At 41.3% G+C, this 18302-nt stretch overlaps 1 protein-coding gene across 1 annotated transcript; it reads right to left on the bottom strand.

The window, feature by feature from the left end:
• Positions 1 to 403: 403 nt before the first annotated feature.
• On the bottom strand, positions 404 to 14614 carry LOC137277744 (limbic system-associated membrane protein-like). The gene is made up of 10 exons (XM_067809656.1): positions 14002 to 14614; positions 10915 to 11018; positions 9984 to 10194; positions 8711 to 8814; positions 6954 to 7158; positions 6059 to 6223; positions 5410 to 5538; positions 2741 to 2794; positions 1410 to 1697; positions 404 to 815 (listed from the first exon to the last, which is right to left on the bottom strand). Exons 1-10 carry the CDS (start codon positions 14078 to 14080, stop codon positions 802 to 804), a joined length of 1353 nt encoding a protein of 450 aa, XP_067665757.1. The 5' UTR covers positions 14081 to 14614; the 3' UTR covers positions 404 to 801.
• Between the last annotated feature and the right edge of the window lie 3688 nt (positions 14615 to 18302).

Here is an 18302-nt window from a genome sequence, read left to right as displayed (position 1 = left end):
TCCTTCACATGTCTCTATGCAGCTTCCCATGTTCACCTGCCAGGTGCACACTTCTACTGCATCAATACTGGCATGCAATCAGTTTGTAAAACCAAACAATACTTGGATAAATATCATCAACCTCCCCCTGCCAGGATCACCTTTTGTTTGGATGACCTCCAGGGACCTCCACAAGACCATCAGCAAATGGCAGAACCATCTGTTATGAAAGCATAATATCCTCTAAGAGTAGGAATGTCGAGGTGATGGATTGGAAATGAGGGCACTCAAAGCCATAAACCCCAAATGATTGCTGTTGTTCTATGTCAATAGAGAACCTCGGGTCAAGAAAATATCTCATTACATCGAAACATCTTGAAAAATGTCATTCTTCCATCATTCGTACTTAATGAAATTAGAATGATTTATTCTTTCTTTTATTAAATTCTCGGATACAAAAAGAAGCCAGTATGTTACAAACAACGCGCTGAGAAGGCGTTGCAGAGAACATCAAAGTATCTCACAGAAAGCGTGAGATATGTCACGGGCGTGGAGTATTTCCCTCAACACTTTAAATAATTAACACACAATAATTCGAAGTCGGGGAGCACATGGCCACTTTGCGTCCTCAGAACAGTAGATTCCAAAGTGATCTACACATCGACTGGACCTGTCCAAATATCTGTAGAACACGTTTTGTCCACCCAGGGCGTCCATCTAATTGGTATGCCCTCAGGATGAATGTCTTTGTACAGTTGTGGTGCGAACCCCCAGGCCTTCAGGTCTGTAGGCATTGTCTCGGTATTCTCCCCGAACTGGAGCTCATTTTGAAGGTTCTGAAAAGAAATGAAAACAAGCTTAATGAGACAGACGTGACGAAAGGATATATATTGTTAATAAGTGTTTGTGCTGCGATCTCCTTCGTCAAAACAACAACAAAAACAACAACAACTTCCTATTGACGTCACAATTCATACAACAATGTGCAGTGGGAAGACATTTGAACAGTTGGTTCTTGTGATTTTACAAAATAATGAGATGCTATTTTGGTGCATTTGTCTTGCATCTGTTTCACCCCTGGTCGTAAAGCAAGACAATGAAACATTGTAATGCCATCAATAGATGCTCCCCCATTATTTTGGAGCACACGTCTGAACTTCCTGCTGAACATGGTACACCTGATGATACACGTGATATTTCATTTCTCAAGACAATGACATTTTGTGATTTAATTCAGTTACGTTGAAAGCTTAGACGCGTCTAGCTGGAGCGTTTACGGTGTGGAGATAACAAGCATGGCTGGGTTGTTGAAGGACTCTATGTCCTGACTGGGCGGAACTCGAATCCGTGCCCGCGAGCCACCACCAAGAGACGCAACTGTGACGTCTGAGTCATCAAAGAAGAACCCAAAGTCATTAACGCCGACTTACCAACGAGTGTGACACTTGTCTGTACGTTGCCTCTGTTGTTATGGGCGAAGCATTCGTATTCACCATAATCACTGCTCTCCAGGTGCATGATCCGCAACTCGGACTTTTGACGGAACAGGCCGTTACTGGTGGTCTTTGTCTGATGTTTGTAACTCGTATTGAGTCTGATTCTGTGGCGCGTCCAGTGCATAACAGGGGCTGGGTTACCCACGCTGTGACACACGAGATAAGCAATATCCCCCTTGCCCTTCATCACCTGCTCAGCTTCCACATAGACAATTGGTCTCGCTACAAACCATACAAACAATATTAAAAGTTATGAGATGAATCGATGCAAACATAAGTGAAGTGAGGGAGTACTTTTGAGAGACCTTATGGGTGGTATTCTTGTACTGTCTGTACTGAAGATACATTGGACGGGTCAGCGTGGCTGGTCGCCCTATTATCAAAGGCACACAACGATTTACTGGAAATGTTGAGACCGGGCAGATATAGGGACAACTATATGAGTGAGTGAGTGAGTGAGTGATTGAATGAGCGAATGACTATCCCTCACAAAGTGCAACGTGTGGAAGGACACGTGGGTGTACTGTAAGTCTAGATTACTGCGGTTTCAGTTTTGAGTGAAGAAAGTCTTTACGCGTCTTAATATATGTCTCGTTAGCATTTGCTTTCGGACAAAATGACATTGTGCTGTATATAATATATTTCCAAGACTAAATATTGGTCTATGTAATCAGTGGAATTTACCTGAAAACAAGCCCAACAGAGATGTTACGTTTAGAATCTATAAGGCTGGACTTGCCTAGAGATCATAGTGACAGGTGGTGTAAAGGGAAAGTAATGCGGTTCGGGGACTGTGACAAGATCTGCTATTTCAGGCTTGAAAACTCTAAGTGACATGTTCTAGTGTTCATCCCTTTCCACATGGAAACTCCAGTCTGTGTCTGGCGCCACCGCTAGGGAGGGTCATGCTTCCCTTTCTCGGATACTTGGTATCATGTACGGTGGTAAATCCATATTATATTCACTGCTACTGTAACTTTTCAGTTCAATGGTACCGGGCAGATAAATGGGCCTGTTTTATTCTCTGACGTTGATGCCCATACCTTTTGCAACTTAAAACACTCGTGAAACGGTTGTGAGGAACAGACCTTCTTACGCAGAAGAGCCAGGTACGATTCGTGTGTGTAATGTTGTATACAAGGTTGTTTAATAGTTTCATCTCCACTGAAAGTGGCACAGTCCATGAACGGTACATGTCGGAACAGACATCATTTTACTCACAACACAGCATCAGGTGTTACGACTGTGAATCACGTGATACATACCTGGGCCAGTAGGAGTGGCAGGTGTGGTCCGTGGCGCAGGGGTCGTCGGCTTGGCTGTAATGGAAATATTTATTTCAAAAACATATGAATTTGTATATTCCAGTTTGTATCTAATCAAATGTGCTAAGACTATGTAGTTGTCATTCCGCCACATGCTATATTTTTCATATTCATTCACTGCTCCCTGTGACATATGCAACTCAAAAAGCCCCTGGAGTGCTAGAAGGTTAACATATTCTTCTTCCGGGTAACCATCCTACAGTTAGGTGACCATCGACATATTTCGAATAAAGCCACATGATTCAGCAGGAATCACATAAGCTTCATGTGCTTCTGTAGGCCAAAGCCCTGAAAGTCTCATGAGTTGAAATACCAACACAGTTTGAGTTTCCTTTTCATATAATTGTCATTATACAGAGAATATGAGTGACTATGCCATACTATCTTTACGACACAAGTGCCTAAATGATGGTATTTCCCGAGCGAAGGCACGAGTGTCGTAAACGTAGTATGTCATGGGCACGAAAATAATATTCTGTTTATTACCGGAGTCGTCAAACTGAGGAAAATGAACCTAGATCTACTTTCAAACACCAGCTGACTGCCCGCCGTCGCCGCATGTAGAACGCAACGTCACAGAAGAAACGTCACGTCATAGGATGACAAAGTGATATTTTACCCTAGGGAATCGTGTGAAAAATATGAACCCCGATATGTTCACCCTCGTAGGTAATACATATCGGTATACCGGTTTAGCATTCACTGAGCTTCATTATATGACATTTATCCCCATGTGTTCTTCAGATTTTACGTTTTTTAAGTACATGTATCCTATTGGATTACACCATTGTGCTTTCAATAAAGCTTTTTGATGATCAGAATATCAAATATACCTGAAAACTGAAATCCCCGTAGGAAGTAAAATACATTCTAACTTCGCAGAGCTAATCAACCTTGACCTCTTTTCTATACATTGCAACAAATGACTACACGTACACATGCATATATATGGTTACATCGAAAATTGATTTCTCCACTGACTTAGGGGAACCACCAGCAAACCCAATATGCAGATGAATCACGCGAGGAACATGCATCAAATAACTGAAAAACATGTGCAAGTTGAGTTTTAGTGTAAAGGTTTGTTAAGTATTCGCCAATTTTCACTTATTTATATCAGTCATTGACCTCATGACAATGATAACTTCATCGTTCCCAATATATTTCACAATACATCACTCCTTGTTTAAACAATACCTTTACACAGTATGGAATATTTTTCAAAATTTAGTTCAGAACGGTTGCCTGAAGTACCTGGTTATATTAACAATAGAGAATCTAAACCTTTGATGGGAAGTATATATAGCTTTCGTACCTTTGTACGCAAAGTCAGAAAAAATAATTACATTTCTAGCTCTTAGTTGAAAGCAAACAAGTCCATTGTAATCGCCATCGGCAGTGTTTCTCCATTCAGCTAGGATTTACACCAACAACCATTGTTTGAGTCAGACACATCGGCATATGTAATACTGGAGATTTACATACCAGGGTCTAAATTTCGTAAACAAGATCGTTTAGGCAAAGGGAGAAACTGGCTAATGTGTTACAAATTGAGCTCAGTGTATAACATCTGTTAAAGTCAACATCTGTGTGGGTTCCAGATCTTCAGCAGATAACAGATTGTCTTGCCACTTCTCCCAAAGCCTACTCCTGTGAGAGCAATACGGATAACCTAAGATCGAAAGCAGAACACCCTGTTCTGACCAATCAATGTGATGATCATTATCAGTTCTGTGCATCAGCAGTACTCCTAGCATCACTTGTAACGTGTCATTGGTGACGTAGCGTTCTGCGTACTTTGTGGTTCTTCCTTGTGAAAGCCTTATATGAGGATGTAGACCTAATTTTTTGAAAACGTACATGGTCAAATTCATGATGCGTCCTTAAGTCAGCACTACAGATATCTTTATTTGTTTGAGTGATGTTTAATATTTAGTGGGAATTGTGTATGTGTATAGTCATAGTGATGCAGTCGAACACTGAAGTTTAACTCGGATATAAGGAAACCCCATGCTGTCCAGACTACTATATTTTCTATCTCAATCTGGATGGGTCAAACTGTGTGAAATAAATTCACAAACTTCTTAAACCACAGCCAAACATAGTTTGCAGTGACACTTAATGTTACAGGAATACAGCTAAAAGCGGGCGTAGCAATCACATATTCTGTAACAAGAATATTAAGTATTCTTTATTGAGAAGGGACTGTGGACAGTCCTGTTGGAAATTGCAACTTAAGTTCCACACAATGATTGTTAACTTTTTGTATATAATTATATTAGAATTAAGTTCTCTATATATACTGGACAAAATAAGTTTGGATTATTGACAATTTTATGATTGATATTTTATCAATGTGTCAAGGAATGAATAAATCGTTCTTCAAAATTTCAAAATTTGCATATATCTTTAACTGTTTTTACTCCAGTATACGTATACTGAGCGTTTGAATAAAAGTAGAAAAGAAAAATGGAAAAAAAGTAGAACAGAGAAATATCCTATAAAAAAGATGTACGTCTAACGCTCTCATACTTTGGTAATTGTGCGGGCATATACACTTTGTTCCCGGCATCAAGGTGTATGTTCATGATAGATATACAACTACCTACCCTCCACGACCAACATGACCCTGCCTCTGCCGGTGGGGTAGACGCCGTTCCGGCCTGTGCATGTGTAGTTGCCGCTGTCTTCCGGTCTAGCACTTGCAATCTTATGCACTGCACCACGCCCTTCCAGATCTGTGGAGAAGGAACGGATTGCATAACGTGCAAGGGAAAGCAGGTATAGTCTGTCTCTTAGTCCCTACCCAACGTCCAAGCCCTAAATGAAGCAAGTCTAGATTTCCTCAGGTTCTAAGTTTCCCGTCTCACTGGGGCAGCTTTTCAGTTTAAATAACCTTATTTGTTACGACCAAAATAAGCGTAGCCGAGTTCTTACAGCACTCGCTTGTCATGCCAAAGACCCTGGTTCGATTCCCCACATGGGCACTATGTGTGTAGTCCATTTCTGGTGTTCCCTGCTGGAATATTTCTCAACTATTGCTAAAGACGGTGTAAAACTAAACTCACTCACCCACTATCATAATGTAGTCGAGGGTAAGTCTAGGGAAGTTACTATTGGTGTCTAAAACGACACTTCGCCGCGAGGGCATGCTTACGTAAGGACAAACTGTTTAGCTGACATAATGTTATTAGTAACGAAAGAAATCGTTTTTATGGTTGCGGTGATGTATTGGCATGTGTTTTGGGCTGTGCTTACTTTTCTTGACCTTCTTGCCAGCTATCATAACACGTGCACTCCAGCTGACCTTGGGGGCAGGGTAACCCCTGAAGTTGCAAACCAAGGTGGCGGGGCTGCCTTCCTGGACAGTGACCACACGTATGTGGTTGGTGGTGGAGAGTACGGGGGCTTGCCTTTGAGGACCTGGAAGAAACGTACATAAAATCGTTTCTAGAAGATGACGCATCAAAGCTAGGACAATTCAGATAATGTATTTGCATGTCTGTGTGTGAGACGTAACCTCTGTTGAAGACGGTGTTTCAGGTTTGCGCTACTTTGAACAGTATGGTGGCAATGTAATCCAAGGTGCATGGTGATGACAACGTCACCATCTTGGGGTAAAGCTACGAGAGTTCTGGTAAGGTAATAATTAATCGACGTCATTTTGAATTTCGAAACTAAACCCATACAGTATTAAATCTGTAAAATATATTGTTTATTTATTCCCACTGGAGCCATGTGTACCATACATAGCCAGTGCTAGACGGGGCGATGGGGTAGCCTTGTGGCTACAGCGTTCGCTCGTCACACAGACGTTCCGGGATCGATTCCCCACTTTGTACATGTTACATAATTGGACCCGGACCATCAGTGTACCGAACCGACACATCTACCATATCACGCTATGTTCAGGTTGTATCTTTTACATGTGAATATCCGGTTTGGAATTGGTCATCAACATCCCATGCTTGTTGCAAGAGGCGAGTGGTCATGCTCCCTGACTTGGTTGACGCATGCCATATCTCAATTACATGTATGTAGATGATGCTCATGCTGTTGGTCATTGTTTGGTCTAGACTCGATTATTTACAGACAACCTCTACACAGCTGGAATATTGCTGAACAACAAATAAATAAACAAACAAAATCGTACCTTTACTTCTTAGCGTGAATGTGCGAGTGAGGACTGGGTTGGTGTTGACGATGCATGTGTATGTGCCGAAGTCGCTGACCCTGACGTTCCTGATACGAAGACTCCATTCTTCCCTCGTGGTGTGCTGGATCCGGAGACGGCTGTCACTGGAGAGAACTTTCTTCCTGTACGCCAACACTCCGCCTCGCTCCCCGACCCACAGCACCTGTGTAACAAGGATGGGAGAGTCAGTTACCGGTTACATATCTGTTATTCATGGTTCAAATTCCCGACCCTTTAAAGTTCATATACAATACACATGATGTTTCGCCATCAGTCATAGTGCGCGTATGTCCGTTTGAATGAGAGTGAGTCTAGTTTTAGGCGGCTTTTAGCAATATTCCTGCAAAATCACAGCGGGGACACCAGGAATGGGCTTCACACATTTTAGGACTACCATGTAGGAAACTAAACCCAGGTCTTCAGTGGGACGAGCGAACGCTTTGTCCATATCACGCAGAAGACTAAAGTTCGATTCCCAACATTGATACAATGTGAGATATTGATGGGATATTGCAAAAGGAGGCGCAAAAATAAACTCACTCACACCAGGCTAGGTAACAACAAGTACAATATAACACTACCAAGCGATCGAACCTCATGAGCTTTTCTATTCAGTACACCGCGAAGGAAGTCGCATTTTGAAAATAATAACAATTTGCTAACCCATATAACGTTTACAACACAATTTAACAAAATTCGTATAAGAAATACATCTACATACTACAGCGTTTGCTTTGAATTGACAGAAACACTTATGTCAAATCAGGTTGGTTTCATAATGTCACGGATTAAGCTTAACCTAAAGTGTTCACCTTTGCACGAATAATCTTACACTCCAGAGATCATATTCTGATATCGGTGTGTAACCTCTTCACGAGTCGAACGATCACTATTAGTGAACAATATTTCAATCTCATATTACTCATTCATATTAATATTTACCCTTGTAGATATTTCCACACAGTTTAAACAAGGGTTTCTTAATAGTAATACTGGATTAGCCTTGCTTGACAATTAGGTGTTGTAACCTTTACATCCTCATGCTAAATTCCATTTACACGCAGTAATGGAAGGGAGGTAACTCTTCGGAGAAAACGTCATTGATCTGACAGACGTCTCCACATTGATCATGTCGGTATTCCGCCGACAATGTTGATTGCCAGGGTGTAAGTTGGTATTCGAGCATTACCAGTGTTAACTAGAGTTTAAAGAGGCCACCATACATACAACCTAAACTTAACCCTGGACCCAACTGCTAATCAACCCTAATACACCTCATTATATTCTACTTAAAAGTTACAAAAATAATCAGCCCTTCACAGTGATGTGTTTTCCTATGCATGCATTCTAAACACCAGCATCTGGTTATTTGTTTTCAAACACAACCCACATTAGCTCCTGATATATTTCCCGACAACAAGATACCGTTGACTGTCTATTGATGACTAGTGTATGTATTTATGTACCGTCGAGGCAAAAGCATACCTGCCGTTTCATGTACAGAGTGAGTGAGTAAGTATGGTTTTACGCCGCTTTTAGCAATATTCCAGTAAAGTCACGTCGGGGTCACCAGAAATGGGCTTCACACATTGTACTCATGTAGGGAATCGAACCCGGTCGTGTGAACTTGGTCCGTTGTTTATTGCATAAATTGACTCGGAAATTTTATGGTGGAAACGAACATGGTATATCCAGTGTAGAACTCGTTGTCTCACCTTGTGTTTCTTGAGGTTTTTAACATTGCAAGGCATCAGCACCGTCTGGCCAACGTCCACTTTCAAGATACTCTCTGTAGCCTCGATATGGGTGCCGCCGTTTCCTAGAATTAGGCAAGGGCGTTAACGTAAGCATGCGGGAGTCATCCAAACAGAAAACCCGGTACCCCAAGGTCCACGACAGGCGGACGCTTGATTCAGAACATGATTAAAATATATTCATAATCCTCTTAAACGACATATGAATCAAAGGATACAAATTACATCAGTAAGGTTGGTTGTCGTAATCAATATTACGGTCACATTACGACGGCTGTCTAGCAACAGAGTCTCAAATTGTCTACTTGAAAAAGACGTTCTGGATCGATCTGATTCGGGGCCGCCATGCTACATGTATACCTATATAGCCAAGAATCAGTGGGATACCATCACCTATATTGATTCTAGCATCGTCATCAGACACCGTTCAACAATGCGACAGATCGTAATACTATCACCTTTTCGTACGATGACTTTGTGGAACCTACCACCACCTGGCTGTAAGAGGCATCTTGGTGACTTCTGTTCTGTGTCCTGTCATCGTAAGAGTAGACTGAATGGGTTTCATGCCCATACTGAAGGTGTCACATTGTCGTAAGAGGTGACTTAATGGGTTTGGTGCCTTATGTTGACGGTGTCACATTGTCAAAAGAGGTGACTTAATGGGTTTGGTGCCTTATGTTAACGGTGTCACATTGTCGTAAGAGGTGACTTAATGGGTTTTGGTGCCTTATATCGACGGTGTCACATTGTCATAAGAGGTGACTTAATGGGTTTTGGTGCCTTATGTTGACGGTGTCACATGGTCATAAAAGGTGACTTAATGGTTTTGGTGCCTTATGTTGACGGTGTCACATGGTCATAAGAGGTGACTTAATGGGTTTTGGTGCCTTATGTTGACGGTGTCACATGGTCATAAAAGGTGACTTAATGGTTTTGGTGCCTTATGTTGACGGTGTCATGTCGTACCCCGATGATGTAGATCGTTGTTCATAATTTCAATTGCTGGAATTTCTGGTCCAGACTCCTTTATTTTCAGGCAAAGTCATACAACGTGACGTTTGAGTAGTGTGGCGTGCAACATATAAAACAAAACATAATGCCAAAACATGAAAACAAACTTACAAAGGACACAAAAAATGTGTGTAAGAGAATCCTTGTGCGTCACGACAGGGTAATGAAATCTTCCAAACAAACAACGACCAGCACCATGCCCGTCTCCTCAAGCACTCACCTGGCATAATGAGTGTCAGAGTCTGCGACAGCTCATCGTGTCCAGTGACACGGCACTCGTACTCTCCGGCGTCCGACGTGTCCAGTTTCCTGATGTACAGTGTCCACCTCTTGGTGGCAGCGTCATGAACAACCCGGTACTTCTTAGACGGCGTAAACTTGGCAGTTCCTACAGAGATGGGTACTGGGTCAGACAGTTTCCTCCACGTCACCTGTAGCACGGAGACATCAGAGTGAGGTGGTCGGAACAGCCAAGTCTTTATCAATCTACTATAGACAAAGTCTGTTTGGACAATTACCTCCCTCTTTCATTACATCATAGTGTTGGATGGCTGCCTACATTGGCAATTCTTTATCTCAATTATTTCAGGAAGATTTACACTCAAGACTATCTTCCCCTAGATATTCACTGTTTACAATACTAGTACTGCTAAACAACCACCTTCTTGCTATTCACTTATCATACATGAGAAATGCTATTCTAGACAATCAACTAGATTCACTCTTACAACATGAGAAATGTCTCTCTGTACGCTAGGCTCTTTATCTGGTTTCTGTGCACTGCATGAGAAGTTTCGCTCTTGACTATATGAACCTCCTACCTATTCATTGTTTACTCCTCGAGAAATGCTATTCTTGACGATTAGCTCTGTATTTAGTCACGGTTTACCACATGGGAAATGCGACTGTATCTATTCTTTCTGTATCTATTCATTGTTTATTATCTGAGAACTGCCTCTCTGGACAATCACCGTCTACCTATTCACTGCCCACAAAATGCGAAATGACCCTCTAAACGATCATCTTTCTATCTATTTAACTGTTCGCTGCTGGAAAACTGCTGACTCCGAATATTTACTATCTACTACAGGACAAATGCCACGTCACTACCAAACTGACCACAACAATAACTAGCTCAAGGTTACTCTTACTGTGTTCCTGCCCAAGTTGGAGACTGTGCAATACAGCTCGGCGTCGTTCCCTATGTAGTAGGTGATGTTGAGCTGGGGAGCGTCTACATTCGGGACTTTAGCAGCTGCAATACGAGTGAAAAACCAACTCTCAAATGACGAATGTATCCAGTTTTGCAAAGGTTTTGTTGGAATAGTGAAAAGCTTGTCAGTTTAAATTTACGTTTTAAATTACTTGAATTTAATTATCTCCGAACACAAAATTATCACTGCATTCTGGTCGCTTGGTGCTACGTAGTGGGTATCCTTCCAAAACACAGACCCGTTAAGACAACACTTGTTGTGGTTGGTTCCATGTGTGATTGATGCGCTGTACCCTGTAGTGGTATCGCACATGTAACGAGTTTTGACAATGTAGCAAGCGACCCTTTAAGTGAATAAGTAACCAGGAGACGACGGTATTCCAACAGAATGTTTAAGGACAATTAAGGCGATGTGACTGCGTTTTACCCTGATTCAATGTTCACAAAAATATTTAGTGTAAAGGACATTTCCCAGCTGCATAGACAACTGCTAATCATAATACCTATATATAAAAAGGGAAGTACTAATCAACCTGGTACCTATAGGATATATCGTTGTAGAACACTTTGTGTAAATTACATACATGTACATCTATCATAAACAATATTAATTATACCTTTGACGCGAATGAAGATCCAACTGGTGAAAACCATGGGGTGGCGGTGCTTGAAAAACAGGGTGACCGGCATGGCCCAAGCACCCAAATAATTAGTGTGTATCTGCATTTTGGGAGGTCTGCGTTATGGGAGTGAAACTTCTAGTGTTGTCTGGACGGAGACGCGTTCAAGGCTGTCTCCTTAAACTCTACTTATCAATCAACCACTTTGAGACTATTTCGATTACTTCCTTCCTTTCGAGTCTATACCTAGTTGATGACTAGTACACAACCAATCCTTGTATCAAATCTCCCCTTCCCACCACTACTATCTGTACTATCAAGTTAAGGGACAATATTCAGCAACCCGTGCTCGTCGTAATAGGCTACGAACGCGAATGGGTTTGCAGATTTACATAATGCGAACATTACCCATTACCTGATTATCATGAAGCTCTGATCAACTTAAAGACAGATATCACCAACTCACTTTAGATATTTTAATAGGTAGTAGTTCTACCAAAGTGCAAAATATCTTTACACAAATTTCATGAATGCTGGATACAAGAGGTCATGGCGCCAAACGTAAGCCCTACATCATGTTGTACCAACACCACATCGTCGGTGGAGATATCCGACAAGCCGACGAACTCCAAACATACAATACAACAATAAAGTCGTCAGTTGTGTCTCCGGTATACGGTGCTGACACCACATAAAGAAACAGGTCGATCAGTACTCCTAGCACTGAAAGTCTACTTCAACGACGATCACATCTTCTACTGTTGTTACCGATACGGCTACTGACAAGCTAACAGCAACAACAACCAACAACAACAACAACTACTACTACTACTACTACTGCTGCTGCTGCTGCTGCTGCTGCTACTACTACTGTAACTACTTTTACTGCTACTACCGCTACTATTACTACACCTGCTACTACCGTCAATACTACTGCTACTACCACCAGTAATACTATTACCGTCACTAGTACTGTTACTACAACCACCACTACTACTACCATTGGTATTGCTACTACCGCTACTACTACTACTGTTGGTCCCAGTGCTACTTCTGCATCACTACTTCTACTACTGCTGCTCCGGCTGCTCTGCCGCGGTTTGTACTACTACTGCAACAGCTGTTACTGCTACTGCTGGTGCATCATCTACTACAACGTGCACAAGCGCTCCCACCTCAATCTGACTCGCCGTGGTAGGACCAACCCACTTTTCACGGCAGTGTCACACAAACCCGCTCACTCTTTCATCCACCCTGTCACTCAGTCTTGTAGCTGCTACTGATACACCTGATGGCGTGATGTGTTCCACTCATTCGTACACTCACTACTACATATATTTTAAAAAAAAACTGTTAATATTTCATCAGATAGAGGCATGGAACCATGTTAATAAATATGTTCAATTTTGACCACCTACGTTATTATTTAAATAATATGTCGTGAAAAAAAGATTCTCAAAACTGCTAATTGAGTGTATTGGTGTTTACTTCATAAGCTATCAAGCGCGTTAGCACTGCATGCTCTCAAGTGCTTAATTGTTGACCTGAGGACCGTGTGTGTTTAACCGTTTACACGTAATCTTGTGAGCTTTCGTATCAACACTGGTAATTTCACTTTGCCCAGCGATTATCTCCCTTGTTTGTCCATCGTTTACCTTTCCTGTGTAGTTAATGTGATAAATATCGAGCGTTACACAGGTTTCTCCGCGTGTTTCTACTTCAGCTGATAGTTACGTATGAGAGTGTATACACAGAGATTGAAAGATTGTTTGTTGTAAATCCCTGACATCATAATTCACGCCTGTATCTTAGACTATTTACGTAATTGAAAATGGCGTCGGAAGATGTGTTAATTGAAAACAATTCTTTGTATGATAAACAGATGATCAAACCGATTTGACTATCCCTGAACACATTGAGTAAGGCGGCATTTCAGCCATACTGTGATTGGATTAAGTTACATATTTATACATTATACATAATGTAAAAAAACCTCGATGGACAGAATAACAACTAGCAATGCATCAGAGCTTTGTTTAAACAACTAGTTACAGAACACTAAAACGGCGCGGTCTAACAGTTAGTAACATGAAGTTAGAAACGGATTCGGGATTCGGGATTTCCTCTAACAGTTTGGAACGGTGAACTCTTAAGACAGGTGGGTTAGCTTTAAAAGATCACGAACCAGTAACCCATATCTTGCGAACATACCATACTTTTACATAATATCGTTATCATATTTTTATCATAAACATAATCATTTGATAATAACCACAAACTGCAGAACTATTTCACATTCGTGAATTCGTGAATGGTTGATTGATTATAGAATGTGTATTATTATACCTTTTTGATAGTTTTATCAAGTGACAGGGAATCTTAAACAGCAGTCGATGTGCACTTACCTATGGTGACTCTAGAGAATTCCATCGCTCCAACAATGATGCACATACACACAGACACTATCATACCGGTGGAAGCCATCTTTGTAGCTTTGATTGTTGAATGACTACCTAACCTGTCAAAGAAAACGTGTTATTCCAAAATCTTCCAAGTATCGTTCATCTCAACGTGATGTCACTCCAAAGCGAGCATTGGCATAATATGTGTCGACGTTTATATCTGTAACAGCACCGGTGGTTTGTAAACAGCAGCGGACTACTCTTGCATTACACACCATTTGCAGGATTTATGGAACCGTTAGAACCAATTAACAGAGAATACCAAGTCTCTGGTTCTTATGAATATCCTTCGGAAAGAACAGCAGTGGTCTCCCTTAGATACTTGTTCAAATATTCAGATGAAACGGTTTTTTCCCAGTTGCATGATTCGAGCTGTGGTTCATGCTCCAAGTTTTAGGGAAATCTTTTCTACACAGTCCTGCATTGAGCAGCAATCACTAAAATCCCACGGCCTATGTTCAGATTGACTGCGGTCAATATATACTGTAGCACAATGCCACAGCAAAGTACGACCCACGTTTTCCTTTCCGAAACTCGTGAATCACACCGAGTAATGGGAGGTGAGCCTCAGACATGTACAGGGGGTTGCGGAAAATGGGAGCGGATGTGCCTGGGTCGTAAAGTCATTAAGCGGTCGAACTCTAATGTTCATTAGTGCTAGGAATTCGAGGGGGAGGCGTTAATTAGGGTTATCATGTAAAGAGAACATTGTTGGTTTTACTATCTGCTCCCTCCGAATGTTAACATTTACAACATAACGCCTAAACACTAATTCTTAGATAAGGTCGTCACTTTAGACGCAGGGTTGTGCACATGGCGGCGAAACACGAAAGCTGTTTGAAGTTATTTGATAACGTGTGACGCAAGTAATGAATTCATGTTATTTCCTCAATCTGTGAATATCATTTATGTTTCAAGGTCGACTTCACCAGTTAAAGTGCTACTGATAGGATGAGAAATAAACACAAGGGCACATCGAACTTGAAACTTCACAACTGTTGCGCTGGAGACCCTGGTTTTGGATACGCATGTGCTTAAGAAAGGAAGTACCACAACATCCAACACTTTTCATGGTGTAGTAACCTCCCCCCCATTTGCGATAACATTTCTAAACACACACACACACACACACACACACACACACACACACACACACACACACACACACACACACACACACACACACACACACACACACACACACACCATTTATTGGTTGCATCAAACGTTGATTTTGAAAATCGTTGAAATATTTCCCAGTTTAGTTTCATTCTTAATAGGGGTCTTGCTTGACATTTGTTCAAGGTTGTGAACTGGGCTACCTTTCTGGCGTACCTTGCGACCTATTTCGTCCCAAACATGCTCTGTGTAGTAGACGACGTGGCGACTCTTGAGGTTAGAAATCACAAACAAGTTGTTGCCTTGCATTTTCGTCTATAGAAATGTGGAGCAACAAAACAGTTCGGTATCGGAGTTGTCAGTCGTAGACCCGAACGCCCACAGCGTTAACCTACGTTATCAGTTTCCTAATGATTTCTGACCAGTCGGCTTACAGTCTGATGACAACCAATATTCCTTGCAATACAAGCTTTGTATCGCATAGCAGAAAATTACTCGTGCTTTCAGATGATCCCTTATTTTTTCCCTTAGTATATGAAGCATCAGAAGGATAAAACTAATCCTACGAACAAACATAATTATGACATGAATATAAACGGCTATATGTGGTTAGAAGTCATACATGCTGCGGCACTTTTCCCCATGTGTATATATTGCCAATAGTGATAGCCAATGATCATTTTAATAGCATGTTCATATATCAAAATTACATGCTGAAATTACTCTTTGCAGATACTGTGCTCATATTTCTGAATATATTTAACAAAACTTTTAAGTGCACATATCACTTAACGGATGATTAATTATGAGCTCGGATGTTCGAGTGCACAACTTGCTGCTATTCCCATATCTAATTTGCATCTTACTTTTCTGATTTGTTCGGTAACGGGATGGTTTTTGAGAGTGTGTCTATAATCGGATTTTCTCACTTCCGTATCATTGCATTGTCAAGTACTTCATATTCACATGGGTGATGTGTCATCAGCTTTGACCTTCAGTGACGGACGGGCCTGTACCAGAATGTGTGAGGTCGGTCGCAGGACATGGTGTGGAAGGAAGCTGGGGTGAATCTCCGCTGTCGCCGCGATGTGAATGCATACTATGGTAATACTATGAACACGTGGGAGAGACCTTCCCACGGACAGTGAGTGACCGGTCAGTCTGGGAAGGTGCGTGAGTGAGATTAGTTTTCCACAGGTTTTAGTTATTTCCCAGCACTATCATGACTGTGGGCAACATATATGGTCTTCAGGCATTGTACATTCTTGGACGGGAAGGGGTTTGATATTTTTTTCGGTCTCTTCATAAAAAGCGTGTTTTTATCCAGTACTCTTGGCATCTCCAGCGAGCCATACGTTAGGGTACTGCTTTGGACAGAGAAGATTTAGGGTGTTGTTTTTTTTCAACCCCAGCTCCAATTCCCAGAATGCCACACGATGAATATCTAATAAATGTTACAAGACTAGCAACTCATTGTTCAAACTGCAATGCACATATATCTGTGTGTATGACGGAAAGCAGTAAAATAGAAAAATACGAAACAAAAAAAAAAAAAAAACCTTTTGAAATTGTTGATATGTGTTGAGACCATTTGAGTGACCACATCATTATAGAGTATGGGGGTGTGAGTTCATTTGTCTTTTTAACCGTTTGTCTGAAGTCAGAAACCGCTATACATGTATCTTTGATGTTATGCACATCATTACAAATACTGACAGAAATGAAATGGAAAAACATTTCTAGAGTCAAGGGACAGTACATTACATGGCTTTTGTTGTCTATAACTACAGATATCAATTATCAAGTTACATCACGGCGACCTGTTGTATCAAGGCAATGAAACAACAGTGGTTGATATTCTGAACACACCTCATAAATAGACGTCATTACACGCAATCATTCAAATTGTCAATTCTGACCACCTGATCCTTGTTTGTCGCCTCTGACCACGAGGCAAGACAGACACTCTTACAATCCAGATCCGTGAAGATCATGGTGAGAATTGATCTTCAGGAACTCATGTTTGTCGTAAGAGATGCCTAGCGGATCGGGTGGTCAGGTTCGCTGACGTAGTTGACACATGTCCTCGTAACCCAGTCCCAGTTGTGTATATCGATGTCCATGCTGGTGATCACTGGATTGTCTGATTACTTACACACCGCCACCATACGGGTGAAATATTGCTACAAGTGGCGTAAAACTAATATAAAGTCACTTTTCTTACCCGGTATGTGTAACAATTATTACATTCGTAAAGCGTATTTGAAATGTTATTGTATATACGAGACTACATATTCTCCTCTTAACTCAAAAGGCCTCACCCGCAGTTTGCATCTATGACTGGATGAAGCCTTTTTGAGCTATTGGCAAGTAGAAGGTATTTCATATCCTTGATCATGGTTGACTGATTGTAGGGGGTCTTTAATGAGGTTTGGTACTTGGAGTTTGATGATGTTATAGTCTTTGACATGGATTGAAACGGGGTGGATTGTTCCCCCTGGATACCGTGGTGAGGGATGTCACGAATGTGCTTTGATAAAGCTTAATCACCTTTGGCAACTGAGCTGTGATGTTTAAAAATTAAATTAAATTTAAGGGGTCGTCAACTTTCGCCAGTATAGGTATGTCAATAACTGCAAGGAAGGAGGTACAGTTCTTCTGATGGTTCTTGTTACTGTTAGGATGTCTTACGAATAACCTCTGTCCATAGTTTCAATCCGTACAGACTCACACCTGTACATATGCTTACCATCCATTCTTGTTGATGATCAGGGTTGTACAGAATTGGTCAACCCATCCTTGTGAAAGGCGACTAACGGAATCGGGCGTTCAGGATCGTTAACTTAGTTGACACCATATCCCAGTTGCGTAGATCGATACTTATGGTGTCAATCTCTGGATTGTCTGGTCATTACTAGATTATTTACAGACCACTGTCATAGAACTGGGTATAGGTTTTGGAAGCTCTCTTCGTAAGTGCGTAAGATAGTCGTAAGTGCCATACATTAACATTAACTTACGACTCTCTTAGCGCAAAGAGAGCTTCGAAAATTTATGCCCTGGACAACTGTGTACCGCGTTAAACATCAAACAAAAATCCATTGTCCTTTAACCTACACCGAAAT

This window comes from Haliotis asinina, chromosome 3 (assembly GCF_037392515.1).
Source record: "Haliotis asinina isolate JCU_RB_2024 chromosome 3, JCU_Hal_asi_v2, whole genome shotgun sequence".
Lineage (NCBI taxonomy): Eukaryota > Metazoa > Mollusca > Gastropoda > Lepetellida > Haliotidae > Haliotis > Haliotis asinina.
Note: the sequence above shows the minus strand (reverse complement) of the source record. Positions and strands in the feature narration are given on the sequence as shown.

What these genes read in the sequence shown, in the direction of transcription:
- LOC137277744 (XM_067809656.1), bottom strand. Translation starts at nt 14,080, where the DNA reads ATGGCTTCCACCGGTATGATAGTGTCTGTGTGTATGTGCATCATTGTT. An exon ending in CCAACTTGGGCAGGAACACA is followed by an intron (nt 10,195 to 10,914) that starts GTAAGAGTAACC and finishes TCCGTGCTACAG; the next exon opens with GTGACGTGGAGGAAACTGTC. An exon ending in TGGCAAGAAGGTCAAGAAAA is followed by an intron (nt 5,539 to 6,058) that starts GTAAGCACAGCC and finishes CCTTCTCCACAG; the next exon opens with ATCTGGAAGGGCGTGGTGCA.